General features: G+C 37.7%; 1 protein-coding gene across 5 annotated transcripts in view; it reads right to left on the reverse strand.

Moving 5' to 3' along the window:
- The window catches only part of SPIN1 (spindlin 1), a 61,846-nt gene that overhangs the window by 4,276 nt on the left and 38,157 nt on the right, over nt 1-19,413 (reverse strand). For all 5 annotated transcript variants that reach the window (XM_054652566.2, XM_054652563.2, XM_054652557.2 and 2 more), the window contains 4 exons: nt 19,140-19,368; nt 8,684-8,732; nt 3,184-3,437; nt 2,000-2,233 (listed from right to left, as the gene is read on the reverse strand). In XM_054652566.2, the coding sequence (XP_054508541.1) occupies nt 2,000-2,233; nt 3,184-3,437; nt 8,684-8,732; nt 19,140-19,191 (589 nt within the window). In that variant the 5' untranslated portion in view covers nt 19,192-19,368. The remainder of the gene's footprint in view (nt 1-1,999; nt 2,234-3,183; nt 3,438-8,683; nt 8,733-19,139; nt 19,369-19,413) is intronic.

Genomic DNA, 19,413 nt, shown 5'->3' on the forward strand with positions numbered 1-19,413 from the left:
TTTTCCTCTCTGGCAAAACCTAACCAGACAATCCCTATGCTAAATCTGGATTATGAAAGGTGTGATTTGTAACATGCCAAGTGACTGGATACAAGCCAATTACAGAAAATGATAAAGGGTAAAAAGTACTGTATGGAGAACTGAAAGCTAACCACATCTTCTTTCTCAACTCCTCTTCTTGGATTCCTAATTCAGATAAACTTGTAGTTTGTATTCTACAGGAAAATTTTCTAAAGCAATTGCAATATCTGATGTCGCTTTTATTCTGGAAATCATAAGCTTTTAAATTAATAACTTAGTTACAAGTTTGTATTAAGAATCCCTTACAGACTCTACCAATTTTATTTTGAGTTTTGAGAGTTGTGAAAAAACTCTCAAAGGAGAAAAAAAAAAAACCAACAGGGAATGAATAGACTGGCTTGCATTTGCACTTTGAAAGTCTTGCAAACAGAAGGTTTTTGTTTTTCAGTTCCTCTATAAATGCATTGTCACGCATAGTTATTATTCTATTAGTATGAGTTTTATATTTCTTGGCAAAGATGCAAGTTCAACTCCTACATTTTCACTTAGAAGTGTAGGCCAAGTTTGAGTATCAGATCCAGCAATATATTTTCCCCTCACAAAAAGAAAAAAGGTTAAAGCAAATTACCTATTATTTGGTCTCCTCACATGTGCAGAACCTATATTTGATAAGGGACAGTACCCTAGAAATTTTATTTATAACATTATGGCAAGTTCCACCAAATTTATAGAAGTATTTTCAGATATTCTAAAATCTGATTTTGAATAATACTACTCCAAAATACTAACATCCAATTGTTGAGTCAAGGACATGATTCAAAATATCTGGAAAGCATTCACATTCAGGAAAGGAAGCAAATACTTAGAAGTGTTTAGAAAATCAGTAAGCAATAATCTTTTGGCAAGCACAGAGGGTAAAGTGCACTAAAACCAATTAAGATTTAAATGGAAAGAAAGCATATAAGCTTTCCCTACTCTCAAGGTGGAAGAAAGCAAAGCAGACTTAAAATACATTCCTAGTCCGTTTTGATGGTTAATACAAAGAACAAGTTATTTTAACATTCAAATCTGAAAGAGCTTGTTTTATTTCTTTAAGAAGGGGAAGGTCACTTTTCTCCGTTAACATTTGTGGTGCTTTCTTTAAAGCATCAGAGATGTTGCTTTTTGCTCGAGCCAGAGGAGAGGGTCATCTAAACACAGATCATTAACACAGAGATTATGCAAATAAGTGCCACTTTTTTATTCTGCCAGTAGATCATTACCAGTGGTGCATCTGAAAGAAGATGATCTCAAACTCAACAAATTACTAATTGGATAACTGTAGTGGTTGGCTACATAGTGCTTTGCATATGTGTTAGTTACAATAATTTTCTTTAAATCCCAGATAGCTTCTATCAGAAAGGGCTTTGTAACACAGGAGAAGTAAACCCAAAGTATTCTTTATAATCTCTTTCTTTGAACTGACTATCTAAATCTCTAGAATAATACTGATCCTGTGAAAAGCCTCCTAAAATTATGGAAGTCCTGAAGAAGACTACTTCCAAAATGACAGGAAAGATACTAAGAGGAAATCTTTTCTTATTAGTGTTACAAAATGTGAGAGAAAATCAAATTTCAAAAAATAAGTACTTCTTTCTCACAAGCAACTACTGGAAGACTTCTGGCTTGTAAATTTCCACTAAAAAACCAAAATGTAAAGTCTTTCACGGTAGCACACGCATATTTTCAGCAGAATTAAGATTAATTATGAAAAGGTATTACCCTGCATATGTCACTGCTACGAAGAGTTAAATATTTCAGCAGTTAACACAGATGTTCTTTCTTGTACTACTATATTTGTTAGCTGTGATACTTTGAAAAAAAAATTAAATGGAACATCAAATATGATGGTTTGTCAGCTGTCTTGACCATAAATAAACCACAGCTAAATGTTTAACAAAAAAAGCTGTCAAAAGAAAAGAGTAATTGGCCTACTTACTTGAATCAGGCATAATGCGAAGGTCACCTTCTTTATAATCATCTAAGAGCTGGTACATGTACAAGACGGGATCTTTCTCGTAGGTAATATAAAACCACGTGTTCATAATAGGAGCTCGAGCCAAAACCATCCCCCTCCATTCATCTTTTGAGCCATCCTCTGTCTCAAACATATGTTCCACGGCTTTACCAATCATTGTGTCTGCCAGGTGGGCATCACTAATTCGAGACGAAGCTGAAACGACAGCATTTCAGAAATTCATTCAAAATGTGTCTTTGTAAAAATAATCTTTATGCTGATTAATGCACAAATCTTATTGGCAGTTAGTAAATTCACACACAAAACAAATAGTGTCCATTCCAGAGAGTTTAGTGCTGCAGACCTAAGAACATCAGAATGTTGTTAAAATAATTATGAATTATTGTACTCCCTGTGATTAAACAATCACAATGTAAGCTCACAGGAGATCAATCAAGCAGCAAAGACTCTGTACTTTAACTAGACACTGGGCAGGGAGAGGCAGAAACAAAAGGCCTATCTCAAGGCAGTTCTATGATGGTATTAATTCAACTTTGGGGATGGTTCCTCGTAACGCCACCCTACAGACTGTAACCAATTCCTTTGCAGCTAGAAGAGGCAAGAGGCTTTTTCTATTTACAAACTAGTGTTTACTTGAGTAGATATCAAACTTGGTGGATTGAAAAACCTGCAGTTTAACAATCCAAGTGCTAATTCTGAAAAACAAAAAGCATTATAACTCATCAGGTTAATTCACTTAGAAAATGTCTTCCAGCCATTATTATAAGTACATGGTGGTTGTACAAGAAAAAATGTAACCTTATTACTGTTAGACACACAAAATAGACAACACAGTCTAGATGGCTTTTGAGTTGGAATTTTAACGGAAATATCAATGTTAATCTGAAAACTACAGAACGTACTGCATACTACTTTAAAGACAGAGACAGCAACTGCACTCACTAGCATCATCAAAATTTGTTGGAATAGAAAAAAAATCAAAGCACTTAGATTACCTGCTATGAGACAAAAATGAAATTGAGCAGTAACATTTAAGTGGTCATGGGTTATCCTGGGGGAAGTCTGCAGGGATTAGTGGAAAACATTTGGTGATAAATGTCAGCCAATATGTGTATTTATTTAGGAGAAAAAACCCAAACACTTACCAACTCTGTCTGGAAGAACTTCAAGTGCTGAAACTCTTTCATCTTTGTGAAGTTCTAGTCCATACACACAATCAAATCCATCATACTTTATGAGATAGAGCGAGGGATTTACAGGAACTTGATCAAGAACTGTGCCCTTCCATTGTGTTACAGGTCCACTTCCTTCTTTCCATCCGTGCTGTATCCTGCAGCCTACAATGTTTCTTCGTGGCTGAGAGATAGGTTTGCTTGGTCCCACATTGTTTCTATGCTTTCTGTACACAGATACAAACATTAATATTAAACAGGTACATACATAATCTGCCTCAGAAAATAGCTGTATGCTTTTACATGACAATATATTTATAGTTTAGCACACCTTATTCAAATTAGGTCATCAAGCTTATCAAACTTTATTGGAAAAAAAGAAAAACATACTTAGAAGTAGTGACACATTTTTGACATGCTGTATAAGGTCAGTTTCCTAGCAGTAAATTCTAAATGTAGTTTGCTTAAGCCAAAATAACAAATCCTATCCCTTGCTACACTGAATGTCAAAAGTGAAACTCACCTGATCAAATCTCAAAACACAAGGTTACCTGGTAACTGTAGTAGTAACCTGTAGTTACTACTACAACTTTACTACCTTGTTACTCTCTGCAGAACAGTAAACAACTCCTTTCCAGAAGGAAGAAGTCAGTGCAAGCATTATGTGGCTGACTGAAATTCTTTCAAAATGTTTGTTTTCCCTAAAACAGACCTATTTTCACCTGAAGAAAATTTTGGCTCCTTCATTTACAGGTAATTTTGATTCCATGTAGTTTTAAAGACACATGACAGCAACAACACTTCCATATTTAATATGGAAAATTAAAAACTGCATGTAATGTAAATGGCCAGAGAGGGGATACTCCTTTTTGTGGAAAACGGATCAAGTAACTTTTTTGTCCTTCTGATATTTTCATGGAATTGGCATGAAAATTCCCTCTGGTAAGTAACAGTTGCTATTCTGATGAACTGTAATGTAAGCTATTTGACAGTTCCAAATCACTGAAAGTGTTATACAAGTTTTGTTTTATCCAGCTATCAAAAACACAATTTTGAACACAAATGGAAAAAACTAAGGGGCATTATGACAATATACAAAATTCTCCTGGATATCAACTAGTTGTAAAACAAATTTTTGAGCTACTGCTTGTAGCACACATCATTTCAATGGCAGTAATATGTACACACAACTAGCTTAAAAGTAACATCTAAAAGATGATCAGTTGCAGAAGGCAATATTGTTCCTTAGATTAGAGATAGTGATCAAAGAAAAAGGTCTCCAGATATGATTAATGCTCTCATAGAAGTCCCTATATGATCCAAAAAATACAGATAACAATCATACCACTGAAATCCTGGAAGCAGTATTTCAGAATAATACACTCACAATATGATATTGGAATGTTTAATGCTGTATCACAACTGTAATCATAACTAGATAAAAACAAGAAACACAATTAACTTCAGTACTTATCCCACCTCCAGACGTTAATTCACCATGAAGATCTTAGCAAGGGTATTTTCAAATTTCACTTTTGTTATCATTTGAGGTTTCCAAAGATCAGGCTGCAGTTTTGCATTCCTAACTTTGATTAACACAGATAACTGGAACAGGTTTGAGTTCCTATAAAGAAAAACTCTCCCACAAAGCTGGATCTAATTTTATGCAAAAACTAGAATGTATTTTCAGATTCTAGCTCTATTCAAGTATATATATATATATATATATGTGTGTGTTTTTAATTGTAGTAAGTGTCAGTAATAGCTTACTATTACAGAATAAGTTCAGAGATCAGGTTCTCAGCACAAAATTGAGTTTGTTTTGTATTCAATTCATTTAATTAGTGCTAATGGAACACTGCTTCATTCTGAAGGGAATAAAAACTAGTAGAAATAAAAAAAGTTTAAACTGACATTGCTTTGTCTAGTTTAAGCAGTTTATGTTGCTCATCATTTCATCTTTGAAAAAAAGTTATAATGCTATTGATATTCAACCTCACAGTCAACTTTACTTTCTGCCTACAAAGCATAATCCACTTTAATATTTAATTTGGAACAATAAGGTAGAAAGCTTTACACTCATTCTAAAAAAAGATGGAAGGAGATAACATAACTGAGTTCAAACAGGTTTAAAATGCCTCATAGAGCAAAGATTATTAGGAATTTAATTACAAATCAAGTACCAGCTACATGTACTTGTAGTTCAAATTTTTGTTTGAAGGTTGCATAACTGAACAGCTGCTCACTTCTCATTTGAAGCTGTTCATACTATAACAAATTAGATACTCAAACTAGTAAATTATCAAGGAAAACCTACTTCTTGTATCTGAACATGGTAAGAAAGCAAACAAAAGTTTCTAACTATTAGTAAGTTATGAATGTACTTCTATGTAAGACAACCAAGTAACCAAATCTCCTTTCCTCAACAGCGTGTCATTTTTGTAATAAATCAAGTTACTCAGTAACCTTCTATGATGTTCTATCCAGAACATCCAACACAATTTTTCCTTCTCTTTCATTAAAACAGTATTTAAAATTTCCACAGACATTTGCTCTTGAATATTTGAAAACAATAAGACATGTAAGAAATGAAGCCAGGATAAACAGAAAATAGCAAGTCCTGGACGTAGTTCTTGACACATCAGACATATCATCATTGTAAACGGCCCTTCGATTCCCAAAAGTTTCTGATCCTCTTCTTTATCTTGCAGGCTGTATGCTGTTAAATAAAAACCTAATGCGAAAAAGTTTCATTATCAGAACCAGATATTTTGGAAATGTTCTAAAGACTACACAGCCAGAAGGAAATCTGCTCAGATGTTAAAGCTGTGTTTATATGGTCCTTACACAAACTTTAATTTGGCTACTGCTATCTGGGAAGCCAACATATTTCAGAACTTCAGAGGACTGCTAGCAGAAAAATCAGCTATTACCAGAGAGTTGTGCTTAAAACACAAACTAGCATTTATAAAAATAGGAATGGCAATGCCCAGTAACCTACAAAGTTACTCATTTAAGTTTCGTTGATTGTTTTTTATCCTTATCATGTCATCTCAGAAAAACACCAAAAGAAAAAAAAAACAAAAACAGAAGGATGAAAGAAAATGACATCTCTCAGATATGCAAAACATGCACAACTGTGAAAAACTGGAATGAAAATGATAAAACATTATAGAAGCAGTACAGTAGCAGTGGTCAGTATGCCTTCAAATCTCTCATGGTACAAAGCAAGTTACAGAAAACAGGATACAAAACTTAATACAACTGTGATCTTATTAATGTCTATGACTAATAACATAATGGTGATCTGAGAATTGTTATTAACTACTTTTCGGAATATTCAGACTATGAGGCATGTTAATTAACACAGAAGTTTTGAAGTATATTCTGTATACTCCCTCAAAAGCAAAAAAAATCATTAAGTTGTGAATTTCAGCTCTAGATGCTGCAGAAGCCAAGAGCATGTTACATTAAAGTAGTATCAAAATGTCAAAATGTTTAAGTTCACTTGTAATAAATTGCAATTGTAACCTACACCTCCGAGTCTCTGAATTGCTGACTACAAGAAATCTGGAGAGCCTATGAAGAAAGGATTGTTTCATACCTGTGCTAGATCTTGCACTATCCTAATACACTAAGCATGGAAAGAATGACATTTGTGAGTTTATTGATTGATCTGATGCCAGTGAGGTCAGCTTCATATTGGCAGAGATCACCACTACTCAGTGACAGAGCGCTTGGAAGAACTGTCCTAAAACCACTGGAATCATCTCCAAAAGGCTCAACGGTTGTGGGCCCCTCTTTCCTTTAAAGAAAAGGGTATTGTCTGACAAATAGTTAACTACTATTTAAAGAGTTCAGAAGGCTCATCCACACTGCTCATTCCATCACAGCCTCACTTACTGAGTCATGACTTGCTCCTTCCTCTGCCATAAACCTTCTGAAATAAACCTTTAAAATCTCAATGGCCTTTGAGTACTAGTAGGCTTCCTTTTCTTTTTCCTTAAATGAGGACATAACTATATAAATAGCTAAATCAGTGACAAAGTACATTACTAACTCACAGTCGATCATGTTGGCTCAGAGTAGTGTCAGCATACAGTATTACATCATATTCATATCCTACTCATTTACGGTAAACAATAAACAATGTTCCACTACTACACCTCATTCTCAGGCAGCACACAAGAAGTCACCTTGGCTTGGTACAAAAAAACCTTAACTAAGTAATAAAAAATTGAACTAGGCTAAGTTAACATAAAACTAAGCTGGATGCTTAAGTTAAATACCTCAAAATTATGTCTCAAGATCAAAACTTCTTATGTCCCACAAAAGCTTTTATGCTAATAAATTTACAGCCTATTTAGTTATTTAAATAAGTGTATATTAACACAACAATAAAGACAAATCTAGCCACCCTCAAGTACAAAAGGCAACCCACCTCTGATAGTCTTCCCATCATACACTCCTTTCTCTGAGCGGTTGAAAGAGAACAAGAGAAATTAAAGTTTAACCAACTCTACCTGCCCTAGACAAAAAATGTTTCTCTTTGCCTTCTATGAAGATAGACAAGAATGGATAATGATGAGCTGGTGGAAGGCATCAGAGTAGTTTAACATCAAGTGCTGTCTCTGGGAAACAGTTAACATGTTAATAGTGATTAACTAGATTAATTGTGGAAAATACACCTGCCAAACAAATTGCTTGTGATTGATACACACTATATGACTTTACACTTACAAACAGCTGGTAACATTTCAAGTTTCCAACTTACCCAGCTTAGATTTCTCTCACCAGATACAGCCAGATATGGTATCTTGCTGCATGACACTAAGACCAATTATATCCAGAAGTTACCTCTACTTTCACACAGCTACTCACCAGTGTTCAGCTGCTACTATTTAAAATGTCAAAGATGGAAAAATACATGCCATGAAAGTGTAGCAAAAGCAGGTATCCTTCCTTCACATACTAACACCAACTTCCTTACAGAAGTATTTCAGTACATTCTTTATTTTTAAAAAACGAAAAATCTTTTCCAACACTACAGTTATAGTGCTATCTATGATTAGATATATCTGAGATACCTTCCCAACTGGGTTCTTAGTAAGGATGATTTGCAGTTTTTTTTGATCTTGTGACTGCATGAACTCTGTGCCAGAGAACAGACATCCTACAGTAGACATGGCTAAGCTAGGCTTGAAAATCCTTCTCTACAGATTCCAGAAGAATTTCGAAATTGTATTAAAAAATATAGTATTAACAGTCAAAAGAACATTTAAAACTTTATCTGTGGGGCTTTCTTTACCCTACTACCCTCCTGAAAGGATTAGAAGTCTGACTCTACACACATACACAGACTGAATATTATTCCACAGTTTTCAAAAAGAAGAGTGGAACAATCAGATATATTTCTAGAACAGTACTTCCAGTTACTGAGAGCTATTCTTTAGTAAATACATTAACAACTTACTTGTGGGATGTTCTTTTCTTCATCATGCTGGCAGACACTCCTGCATGACCTACAATATAAAAGATGTTGGAATTACTGAAAAATAATTTAAGAACTTACACAAAAGCCATCATATTGAATGTCAAAATGTAAAGAATCCAAACACTTCATGTTATGACTGATCAGTGAAAAGGCTCTAGAGAGGAAAAGGCTCTAAAGAGGTAGACATTGGCTACTTGCACATGAATCTGGGGTGGACTGAACTTGGCTGGATGCCGGGTACTGGCAAAGCTGCTCTATCTCTTCTCTCAGCTGGACAAAGGAGAGAAAATACAACCAAATCTTCCTGGGTCAAGAGAGGGTCAGAGAGGAATCACTCACCATTCACCATCAGTGGCAAAGGGAATATTAATTTATTACCAAGCAAGTCAGAGTAAGACAATGAGAAATACAGCTAAATCTTAAAAATACCTTCCTCACAGCTCTCCCTTCTTCCTGGGCCTAACTTCACTCCCAATTTTTTTCTACCTCCTCTCTCCCTGGTAGCACAAGTGGACAGGGAACAAAGGTGCAGTCAGTTAATCACATGTTGCCTCTGCTGCTTCTTTCTTTCTTTCTTTCTTTCTCCTCAGGGTTAGGGTTAGTTCTCCCTCCTCAGGGGAAGGACTCATACTTTTTCCCCACTGAAGTGTGGGGCCCCTCCCACAGGAGACAGTTCTCCAAACTTCTCCAATATGAATCCATCTCAGGGGCTACAGTTCTTGGCAAACAGCTCCAGTATGGATCTCTTCCACAGTGTGCCATCCTTCTGGAACAGGCTGCTCTGCAGTGAGCCCCCCCCAGGGTCACAAGACCTGCTCCAGCATGGGCTCTTCTCTCATGGGGCCACAGATCCAGCCAGGAAACCTGCCCCAGTGCAGACTTCCTGCAGGCTCAGACTCCTTCATCCACCCACCCCAGTGTAGGGTCCTCCATGCACTGCAGGGGCACAGCTGCTTCACCATGATTTTCACCACTGTCTGCACTGGACTCTCTGCTCCAGGGCCTGAAACACCTCCTCCCTCTCCTTCTGCAGTCACCTTGGAGTCTGCAGGGCTGCTACGCTTACATAGTTTCACTCCTCTCCCGTAACTGCTATGGGGCATAATCTTTCCCCCGTTCTTAAATACAATGCCCAGTGGCACTACCCACCCCAAACAGTCCCCTCATGGCATTAATTTTCACAAATAGCAGCTGCCTGGAAATCTGCAATCACTGACAGGCTCAGCTTTGGCTGTTGGCAGATCCATCTTGGAGCCGGCTGGCACTGGCTTTCTTGGACACAGGAGAAGCTTCTACCTACTTCTCACTGAAGTCACCCTTGCACCTCCCATGGCACCTTGCCATGCAAACCCAACACAGAAGCTCAGTTAACGAGTGACAGCAACTATTAAAATGGAAGTTGAACTAAACACAACAGAGACAGTAGTTGCAATGGTGAATCAGCAACAATAGTGAATCACCAGGCTGTTTTAAGCTTCCATCCTTGAGTTAGTAAAAGGAGATGCCAATACACATCATCCTGAGTTAGCAAGACCAGCACTACCTGCATCTAACACAGCACATAAAAAAGTAAAAATAAATGAATTTTTACTGAGAGAAGAGCACTGCACTCAACCCAGTGATAACTTGGGATGAATATGAAAAATGGAAACCTTTTAATAAGATGAAATGAGGAAAGCAGAAATCAGGCTTCCGCTGGAAGAGAGCTGCTTATGAGCAGCCGTGAAGAATTCAGGAGAGGAAATATGCAAGATCAAAATGACAGAAAAACACGTTCAAAAGAACACTGTACATTAAAGGTAATGTGCACAGGTAGAAAAATAAAAATTAGTGATTAGAATGAAAACTGCAGCCTCAGATCACAGTCAAAGGCCACCTGCACAGGGATCATTTACTGGGGTTGACTGAAACAGCCCTTGTTAAAGTGATGGCTGATGGTGACTACATGGCCAGAAGATAACTGACCTTGATCCTGATTCTCCCTGTCTTCCTCACTGTACTGCCTTTGAATAGTATGGAGTTAAAATTTCTTCACAGCAGCTTGTTTTGGGCTGTTTTGGATTTTTTGCTTCTTGGTTGCCATATCTAAAACAGTCTGGTCACAGTGCTGGACTGAACCATGTATAACTCTAAAGGCTCGTGTTTATGTACAAACATGCCTAGAATTTTAACTAGGAATGCTTGAATTAACATTTGCAGAGAAGTGCTTTAATTTCTCTATAGGCTTAAACAAACCAATTCTTTTAAATTTACACTATGTGCATGTTCCAAGCATATCTAGAATTACATACATATTGAAGAGAATCACACAGGAGTCAAGCAGTGACAGTACCAATAATCTTTAAAGTCTTCATAAGTATTTTATTATTTTAATTTTTGTATGCGAAATTTAAGAGGGCATACACAAAGTTACAGAAATGGCAGAATTAATATAATTAATTAATAATTAAAATAATCTTATGTTTAGTATATTCAAGCTTGCATCAAATAGTCAGGAATCTCCATTTCCAACAGTAATGATATCTGAAGTGTTCTTAATTTTTAAAAATTAGGCCTTGTCTGTCAATTACTGCAGTAAAGATCCTTCTTGCAATTTTTGACTGTTACAAAAACAAATTAAATTGAGTATTTGTAAGAGCTTAGCTGGAAAGACAAAAAAAGCATCACAAAAAGTTTGATTAGAAACCTGTAAGGCTTTAGGACTTTATTACAACCTGTAAAAAAACTTTCTAAGCATAATTTCAGTTACGTCTCTGTACATGAGGCTGTGTTCTATGATATGTAATACAAATTTTAAAAAATTATTAAAAATATGGTGATGTTTTATTTTAAAAGAAGTAATTTCTTCAAATCCAAGAACTGTTCTTACAAGATAGAGAAACTTCATCAACAGAAGATGAACATATGTACTTAACATTTTACATTTCCAGCTAATGAGAGAAAAGTAAGATTTTGGCTAAAGTAGCTCAAGTAAAAACACAGCAAAACAACAGAATGGTGCAGCGCAAGAATTTGCTTTCTGTCCACCTCTCAAGGACTCTGTAACCTGTAAGAAGGGAGATATGAAGGATTTATCTTTCAAAGTCAAGAACTGAAAAACACTAGATTGACACAGAAGGAAGATTTACTCCAACATTTGCAGTAAGTACAGAAGAGAAGTTATGCCGACCTCCGGGAACGGGATTTTGCTGATTCCTAAGTTTTCACTTTGGGATCTTCAAATTTTGTTAAGATTCAACTTGTTCACTGATGTGATGAGCTCTATACCAAAGGCAACATAGACAACTAAGTACTACTCATCATCTTAAGTCGGTATCTTAAGAGAGCTCCCAGTTTAATACATGAAGTGATGGCATTGGTATGTTTAATAAATATATCAATAGCAAGTATTTGAAGATCCTAGGTTAAACACACTCTTGTACTAACCAGATGCCAATTTGCCACAATTTGCCCTCTTAATTTGCACTGAATTCAGATAGGTCTCATAGAGAAGTAAACTCGTTTTAAGGATATATTGGGTTATACTATTGAATTGCTTGGCTACCATAGTGGGTCTAATGCTGGCCAAATGCCAGTCCACCCACTAGAATTACTTACTCATTTTCTGCCGTGAGATAAGGATTAGAAGGAGAGCAAAGCAGGCTCAAACTTCAAAAGGTATAAAGAAAACTTTATTAACACAATTAAAAGAAAAATAGAAAGAAATCAGAATAAACCTTCAGAACAGTTCACCTCTCACCACACCCTCTTTTCTTTTCCACTGGGAAAGAGACAGAGTAAAAACACAAAGCCTGGGACTTTCAGTCAGTTTACCACCTCTAAAATAGTCTTTCTTCAGTTCTCTCAGGGAGAGGAGTCCCTCTTGCCATGCCATGGAGACTTTTCCACAAGAAACAGTCCCCTCATGGCTTTAATTTTCACAAATAGCAGCTGGAAATCTGCAATCATTAAGTCCCTCCCACGTTTTGGTAGTTTTTTCCATAACTATCACCACAGGTGAGTCATTTCAGCTTATTGGGGTACAATTTTAAGGATGAGTTGTTCTAGTATAGAAACAAAAGTTCTCTTCTTTTATCTCTGGAAACAGAGGTTTTCTTCTTCCATCTCTGGGTAAAGGTTTCTCATCTGTCTCATCTCTCTCTGTTCAAGCTACTTCAACATCTGCTTGCTTCAACACTGGTGCCTCTGCTCAATGTGGCTAGAACACTACATCCCGCCAGCGCATTCCATGAGTTACAGGGGGGGAAAAAAGTCTGATCTATCAATTATATCTTCACCATAGCCATACAAGACAATTTCAGCCCAAGACTAAGGCATCTCCTCATTCTACTTCCATCTCCTCCTTTACTGACCTTGGTGTCTCTATGTTGTTTTCTCTATGTGTCTTCACCCTTTCCTTCTCTCTCACTTGAGAGAGGATTGATGACGGCAAGTTTCATCTGTACACTAAAAATGTTAACATCTTGCCCGGGCTGTGGATAGCCATATGATCTTTGCTGGGCAGTGGCCACTCTGGTTGCATGGCTGTTTTCTGGTCCCTGCTGCATTAAATTCCAGTTGCAGGAGCTGATTTCTGTGTGGGGCTGCAGAGCCATCTCTGCTTTTAGCCACATGATTTTTCTGCTGCACCAGCAGAGTGGCTCAGTGGCTCATGGCTGTAACGGAGCCTGGCTTGGCTCCATCCAAAGCCGAATGGAGCTGGCATGGTCCACTGGCCATGGTTGGAACTCGGTGGCAGCAGAATCTCAGCCAAGCTGTGCTGCAGGCCAGGCTGGCCGGGCTGTGTGGCAGAGCAGGGCCGGACTGGCCTGGCCACACCACACAGCAGAGTGAGGCCTTGCCTGGCTAGCATCCAGTAACCTGATGGAAGGCTAGAAGCAAGAGAGCTTTTCCCAGGATTTGTTCATTTTTAAACTCGTTTTCCACAGAGGCATTTTCAGCTCTTTTAAGTGGTTTAACAGGTTGTCAATATTCACACTAGCCAACTGATTGGTTTTGTCAGGTCCAAAGGAAGCTGCCAAGGTCCTTACAGGCAATCACTTCCATAGCTCATGGATTTTTTTCTTAACTAAAACCTAAACTATGTTAAACCATAATAGCTACACAATTGTAGAAATTGCAACAAGAGTTTCTCTGTCCTCTACAGCAGCTCTGGACATGGGGAGAGGACAGTGCAGAATCTTAGGTTTAACATATTCTAGTCAGAAGGTCAAAATCAGAACTATCTGCCTCCTGAATTCATCTTGGTCCACAAGAATGGAGCAGGTGGACAACATGACCCAGCCATGGGCACTCCGAGACCAGAGAGCCAAACATGTCCTGGGCTGCATCCAAAACAGTGTGGGCAGCAGGGGCAGGGAGGGGACTCAGCCCCTCTGTTCTGGTAAGACCCCAAATGGAACACTGGATCCAGGGGTCCTAGCACTGAGCAGGCCTGCTGGAATCAGGTCACAGAAGGCCACAAATATTACTGGAGGGCTGGAGCACCTGCTGTATGAACAAACGTGAGAGTTGGGATTGTTTGGCCTGGAGAAGAGAAGGCTCTGAAGAGACCTTATTGCAGCCTTCTAGTACGTGAAGGGGGCCTATAAGAAATATATGGACAGACTTTTTAGAAGGGCCTGTTGCAACAGGACACAAGGTAATGATTTTAAAATGGAGAAGATTAGCTATAAGAAGTTTTTGTACATTGAATGTGGTGAAATACTAGCACAGGTTGCCCAGAGTTGGTGGTTGCCCCATCCCTGGAAGTGTCCAAGTCTTCACTGCAACTTCAGTAGCCTTGTGTCCATTCATTGGTTCAGAGAGCACAGTGAAGCACTTTATTAAGTTCTAGCAAATTAATTGTGACTTTAAAAGGATTATGAATAAATTTTCTGTCTTCTGAAGCATGATTTCAAATTTGGGGCATAGTAATGACTGGGGATATTCTATTTTAAAAAATGACCTTTAAAAGGTTCCTTTCATATAAAACTATTTTATTTTTTTATGACTAAGAGCACGGAAACATATTTTTTGTAACAGAAATTGACCACAAACTCCAGCTTCCAGATAAAAGCAGCAGAATTAAAAATTCAACTGTCATATGGTGTTTTGTCATACTTGTGTTTTCTGAGGCTCATTAATTCAACCCCTTCCATTAAACCCTTAAAATTCAACAGCAAAACTAGAAATCATGTTTCTGAACTTTACTCCAGACAAAGATAAAGAAATAGGGTATGACAAGACTAAAAAAATAACTGTTCAGGATGTTGGCTTCAAGGGAAATATACACATCATTTCAGCTGGGGCTATAGGAGAATAAGAAGAAGGATAGGAGAAAGTTACTGGCAATGTTTTGCTATTGTGACATGAGTTAGTACCCTCCATGCAATCCATGAAAATCAGACAGGCTCTCCAGAAAACAGCAACCATATTTTACTTCTCTGAATATCTCCTATGTTTACAACAGGCAGCAAAACCTAGATGTTTTGAAGTTGTATTCCAGAATCATCAGTGTGAATAGCAGTAATTCCACTCTGTATCTGGAGACTATTTCAGAATTACTTTCAGGGACCTAAGAAACACTTCAGTGTGCTGATTCACACCTGGTATTGCTCAACCTCAACTTATGAGTTTGAAGAAGGGAGGTCTTTTAATTGAAGTAGGTCAGAAGTACAGACATAAGCCAAATTCTAACTCTGCACAAAAGATTTCACTGCAATTCTAAGCAATTCACATCCATGTTCTCTTTTCTTAGCTAATAAAGACAATACTGAAACAATTTACACTTGATTTACAAGTGGAAAAGCTACAAATGCTCATATATTATTCAATTATTATATGCCCATATATGTGTTAAAAGTTTTCTTTACTAAGAGAGTACTTTTTTGTTTTCAAAACATCTAGTAAAGGCTTTACAATTGTTCCTGACCATCATGCATGTTATGATTTGTGGTGAGGAAGCAATCACCGACAAGTGAGTCCAAATGAAATGTAATTTATTAACTGACAGAGCAAGTGATAATAGGCAAATTACAGCACTGGGTGCAGCCAGGCAGTCTCCGCTCCACCAAGGGCTCACACACACCCGGCGGTTCAGGCCTCTCTTTTATCTATTGTGGTGCCGTAGTTTCCGGTCTTTCCTGCGTCTGCGCCAGTAGTTGCTAGGGGTCTTTTTCTGCCTTCTGGTGGTTGTTTGGAGGAAGGCTCCTGTCCTCTCTCTCAGAGTTTTGATGACCCGGCAATAGCCTTTACCATATATAGGTGTGTGGCTGCATGTAGTTACATATTGCATATTCAGCTTTTCAACATACTAGCTTGTGACATATTGCAGTTTAAGCCTTATGACATTTTGCAACATATTAGCCTGTTACATTTATCTTGTGGTCTTTCATCGGCTTTCCTTTTTTTTTTTTAATAGACTTGATGAACAAACTTGAGAAATTAACCCATTACAATGCAGTTCAGGATTTGTATGCATGCAGGATATGTATGCATCACAATGCAGTTAGGATTCTGTATCTCTGGAACAACACTGCTAAGAAAGACTCCAGAGGACCATGCCTTTCACTTATACAGCACTATACAGGTGATCATTAGATTTAGAAGTGTCAATTGAGTTAACACAGAGTAATCACATCTTACTTTACAGTCGAATATACAGTACATTAACTTTTTTTAAAAGGCTGTATTTCTCTTATATTTGGGACAGCAATACACTAATTAGAGAGACAGGGAGGCACACTGCCAAGAGCACCTGTCTGATTCACAGAAACTACATCATGGAAAGCAACTCTATACTTTGACAAACTCCAAGAGTCTGCAGCCATGTACTCTACTGTTCTGTAAAAATTAAATATCTACCTTACCTTCTTTGCCCCACCTTCAATCCTACCTCTTGTTTCTCAAAAAGGAACTACATAAAAATTATGTTTCCCAGAGAGAGATTTCAAAAGCCTAGATATTATAAATCACAAATATCTCTTCTTTTACACCTAGTTAACAATCTATAAAGCCATTTCCATCTTAAGCAGACAGACAGGACAGCTGAAAATTGTCTTTATCAACAATGCTACCAACCTGCAGTTTCACTGATTGATAAGTCTCTACAACAGGATGAAATCAAAGCCAGTTGAAAAATGCTTTGTTAATGCATCAAGTTTTGCCCTATATGAATCTGTGACACTACCACCAGTTTATCTCTAACCTCCAGACTGTTTTTTGCTACCTACCCATATATGATCCTAAAATCCAACAATTTTATTATTTTACATTATTAACATATCCAATATAAAATACATAGACTATTTCCACTCTTTCACTGTATCTTTTTATTTTTTTTTCCTCCTGATAAAGACTATATTACTGCTGTATTATTCAATCTCAGATAACAGAAATTTTATAGGCAAGACTTAAAATTCTAATTTCTACTTAAGATGTAGCTATTCTGGAACCCTATGTGCTGTTTGTAAGTTTCTTGGAAAGCGGCAACCACCATTAAAAATGGAAGGCAGTAAATAAGATATTTGTATCCATAATGCTGTAAAGCTCAACAAATCTCATTAAAAAGTTACTTCTTAAAGTACAACTTTTTTTCTTTTTTAACAGCTGTTCTAGGTAATCTCAGAGATTCTCTTAAGTTTACCTAGTTCAGCCCTATGATGGGGGAAGGCACTTTTTACTAGATCAAGTTGCTTAATATCCCTTTGAACATAACCTTAAATATTTCCAACAAGGAGCCACTCACATTTGGGTAACCTGTTCCTGTGTTTCACCACACATACTCACTGTAAAAAATTTCTTCTGTATACTCAAACCTAACTGTACTCTCTGTTTAAAACAATTGCCCCATGTACTGTCACTGAAGGCTTTGGTAAATAGCCTTTCTCTGTCTTCCTTGTAAGTACCACTTAAAAACTAAAAGGATGCACTTCCTGGAGCCTCCACTTTTCCCGGCTGAACAACTGCAACTCTCAGCCTTTTCTCATGAGAGGAGCTCCAGCCATTTAGTCACTTATGGCCATCCTCTGGACCTACTCTCTTTTCCGTCTGAAGCCATTTTCTCTTGTCCTGTCATTACAAGAGCTTGTAAATAGCTCCTCTACGGCAATTTTTGAAGTCTCCTTCAGGTAACAGCGGGCCATAATTAGGTCACCTTGAGGCCTTCTCTCTCCAGGCTGAACAACCACCTGTTCTTGTGGGACAGGTGCTCCAGACCTCAGATTATCTTCATGGCCCTCCTTCTGGATTCATTCCAACTGATCCAGACCATTCTTATATTAGGAGCCCCAGAGCTGGATGCAGAACTCCAGGTGGTGTCTCATTGGAGTGGACCAGAAAGGCAGTAACACATCCATCAACCTGCTAGTCATGCTGCTTTTGATGCAGCCCAGGATGTGAGAGGCCACTGGGGCTGTGAGTGTCTACGTGACCATGACCCTGATGGGTCATGTTGAGCTTCGTATTTGCCAACACCCCCAAATCCTTCTTGTCAAGGCTGTCTTCAGTCCATTCTCTGTCCACGATATACTTGTGCTTGGAATTGCCCCAGCACAAATGCAGCCCCTGGCACCTGGCTTTGTTGAACATCCCAAGGCATGCAGGGCCCACCTCTCAATCCTGTCCAGGTTCTTCTGGATAGCATTCCTTCCCTCCAGCATGCTGACTGCAACACACAGCTTGGTGTCATCAGCAAACCTGCTGAGAGTGCACCCAATCCCACCATCCCTACCACTGAATAAGACGTTAAACAATGCTGCTCCCAATACTGACACCTGAGGAGCTCCAGTCATCACTGTCTCCATTTGGTTACTGAACCAAGCATTTAAGACTTTGCAAGGGATCTCTCCTTTGAAACCCTAGCTCTTACTTGAAAGATAACTGCATTACTTTTGGAATCAGTACATGTTTCAAATAAGTGACAGCAAATTTTAACACAGTCTCAGGTAAAATAAAAGTTTGAAAGTCTCCAAAGGGTTACTGAGAAATCCTCCAGTATCAGTTCCACTTTTCAATGAATCAAATGTGTACTTGGCAGCACCTAAATCATCTATTGCATAGGTATTTTAGAAGTTATCTGAGCTTTCCCAATTGCACTTGTCAGTTGGTTTCTTGAGAGTTTCATAAAAGCTACAATTCACAATGGTTGGTGATAAAAAATTATGTTGCTTTCCCCACACAGGTCACTGATAAATACCTTTTGACACAACACAAAATAGGACAGTCAGATCTGTACTGCTACATTTACATTTAAATTTACTACTTAATTTTTTAGTTTGTCTTTTCAAGCCATGATCTTCTAGAATAAAAGCAAATTTTCTTTTAAAACAGGAATGCTGACATCTAAAATTATTAACATGTGCAGAAAATCATTCACATATTTAAGAAGTCAGTAAAGCAATAATGCTTTTCATCCATTAAAAGCAAAGAAAACCATTCAGAAAGAACACCTCACCTGCATCAGCTCTGGACCGCTGACCTGGTGATTTTCCAAATGGGGTCTTCATTCATCTGTGTTTAAGTGAGCAGCAAAGCTGCTGGACTAGGGTGAAAATCCAGTTCTTTCCAACTTCCAGGATATCTTCTTTTTAGTCTTAGGATGAGACAACCACTTATTAATCCACCATTCAATCAACAACTTGTCCTTCTTCAAATGCAGAAGATGCTTTTTCAATTATAGTTCTCTGAAAAACAAAACAGATGAAGTTTATAAGTAGCTTGATTTTGAA

This window comes from Agelaius phoeniceus, chromosome Z (assembly GCF_051311805.1).
Source record: "Agelaius phoeniceus isolate bAgePho1 chromosome Z, bAgePho1.hap1, whole genome shotgun sequence".
Taxonomy (NCBI): domain Eukaryota; kingdom Metazoa; phylum Chordata; class Aves; order Passeriformes; family Icteridae; genus Agelaius; species Agelaius phoeniceus.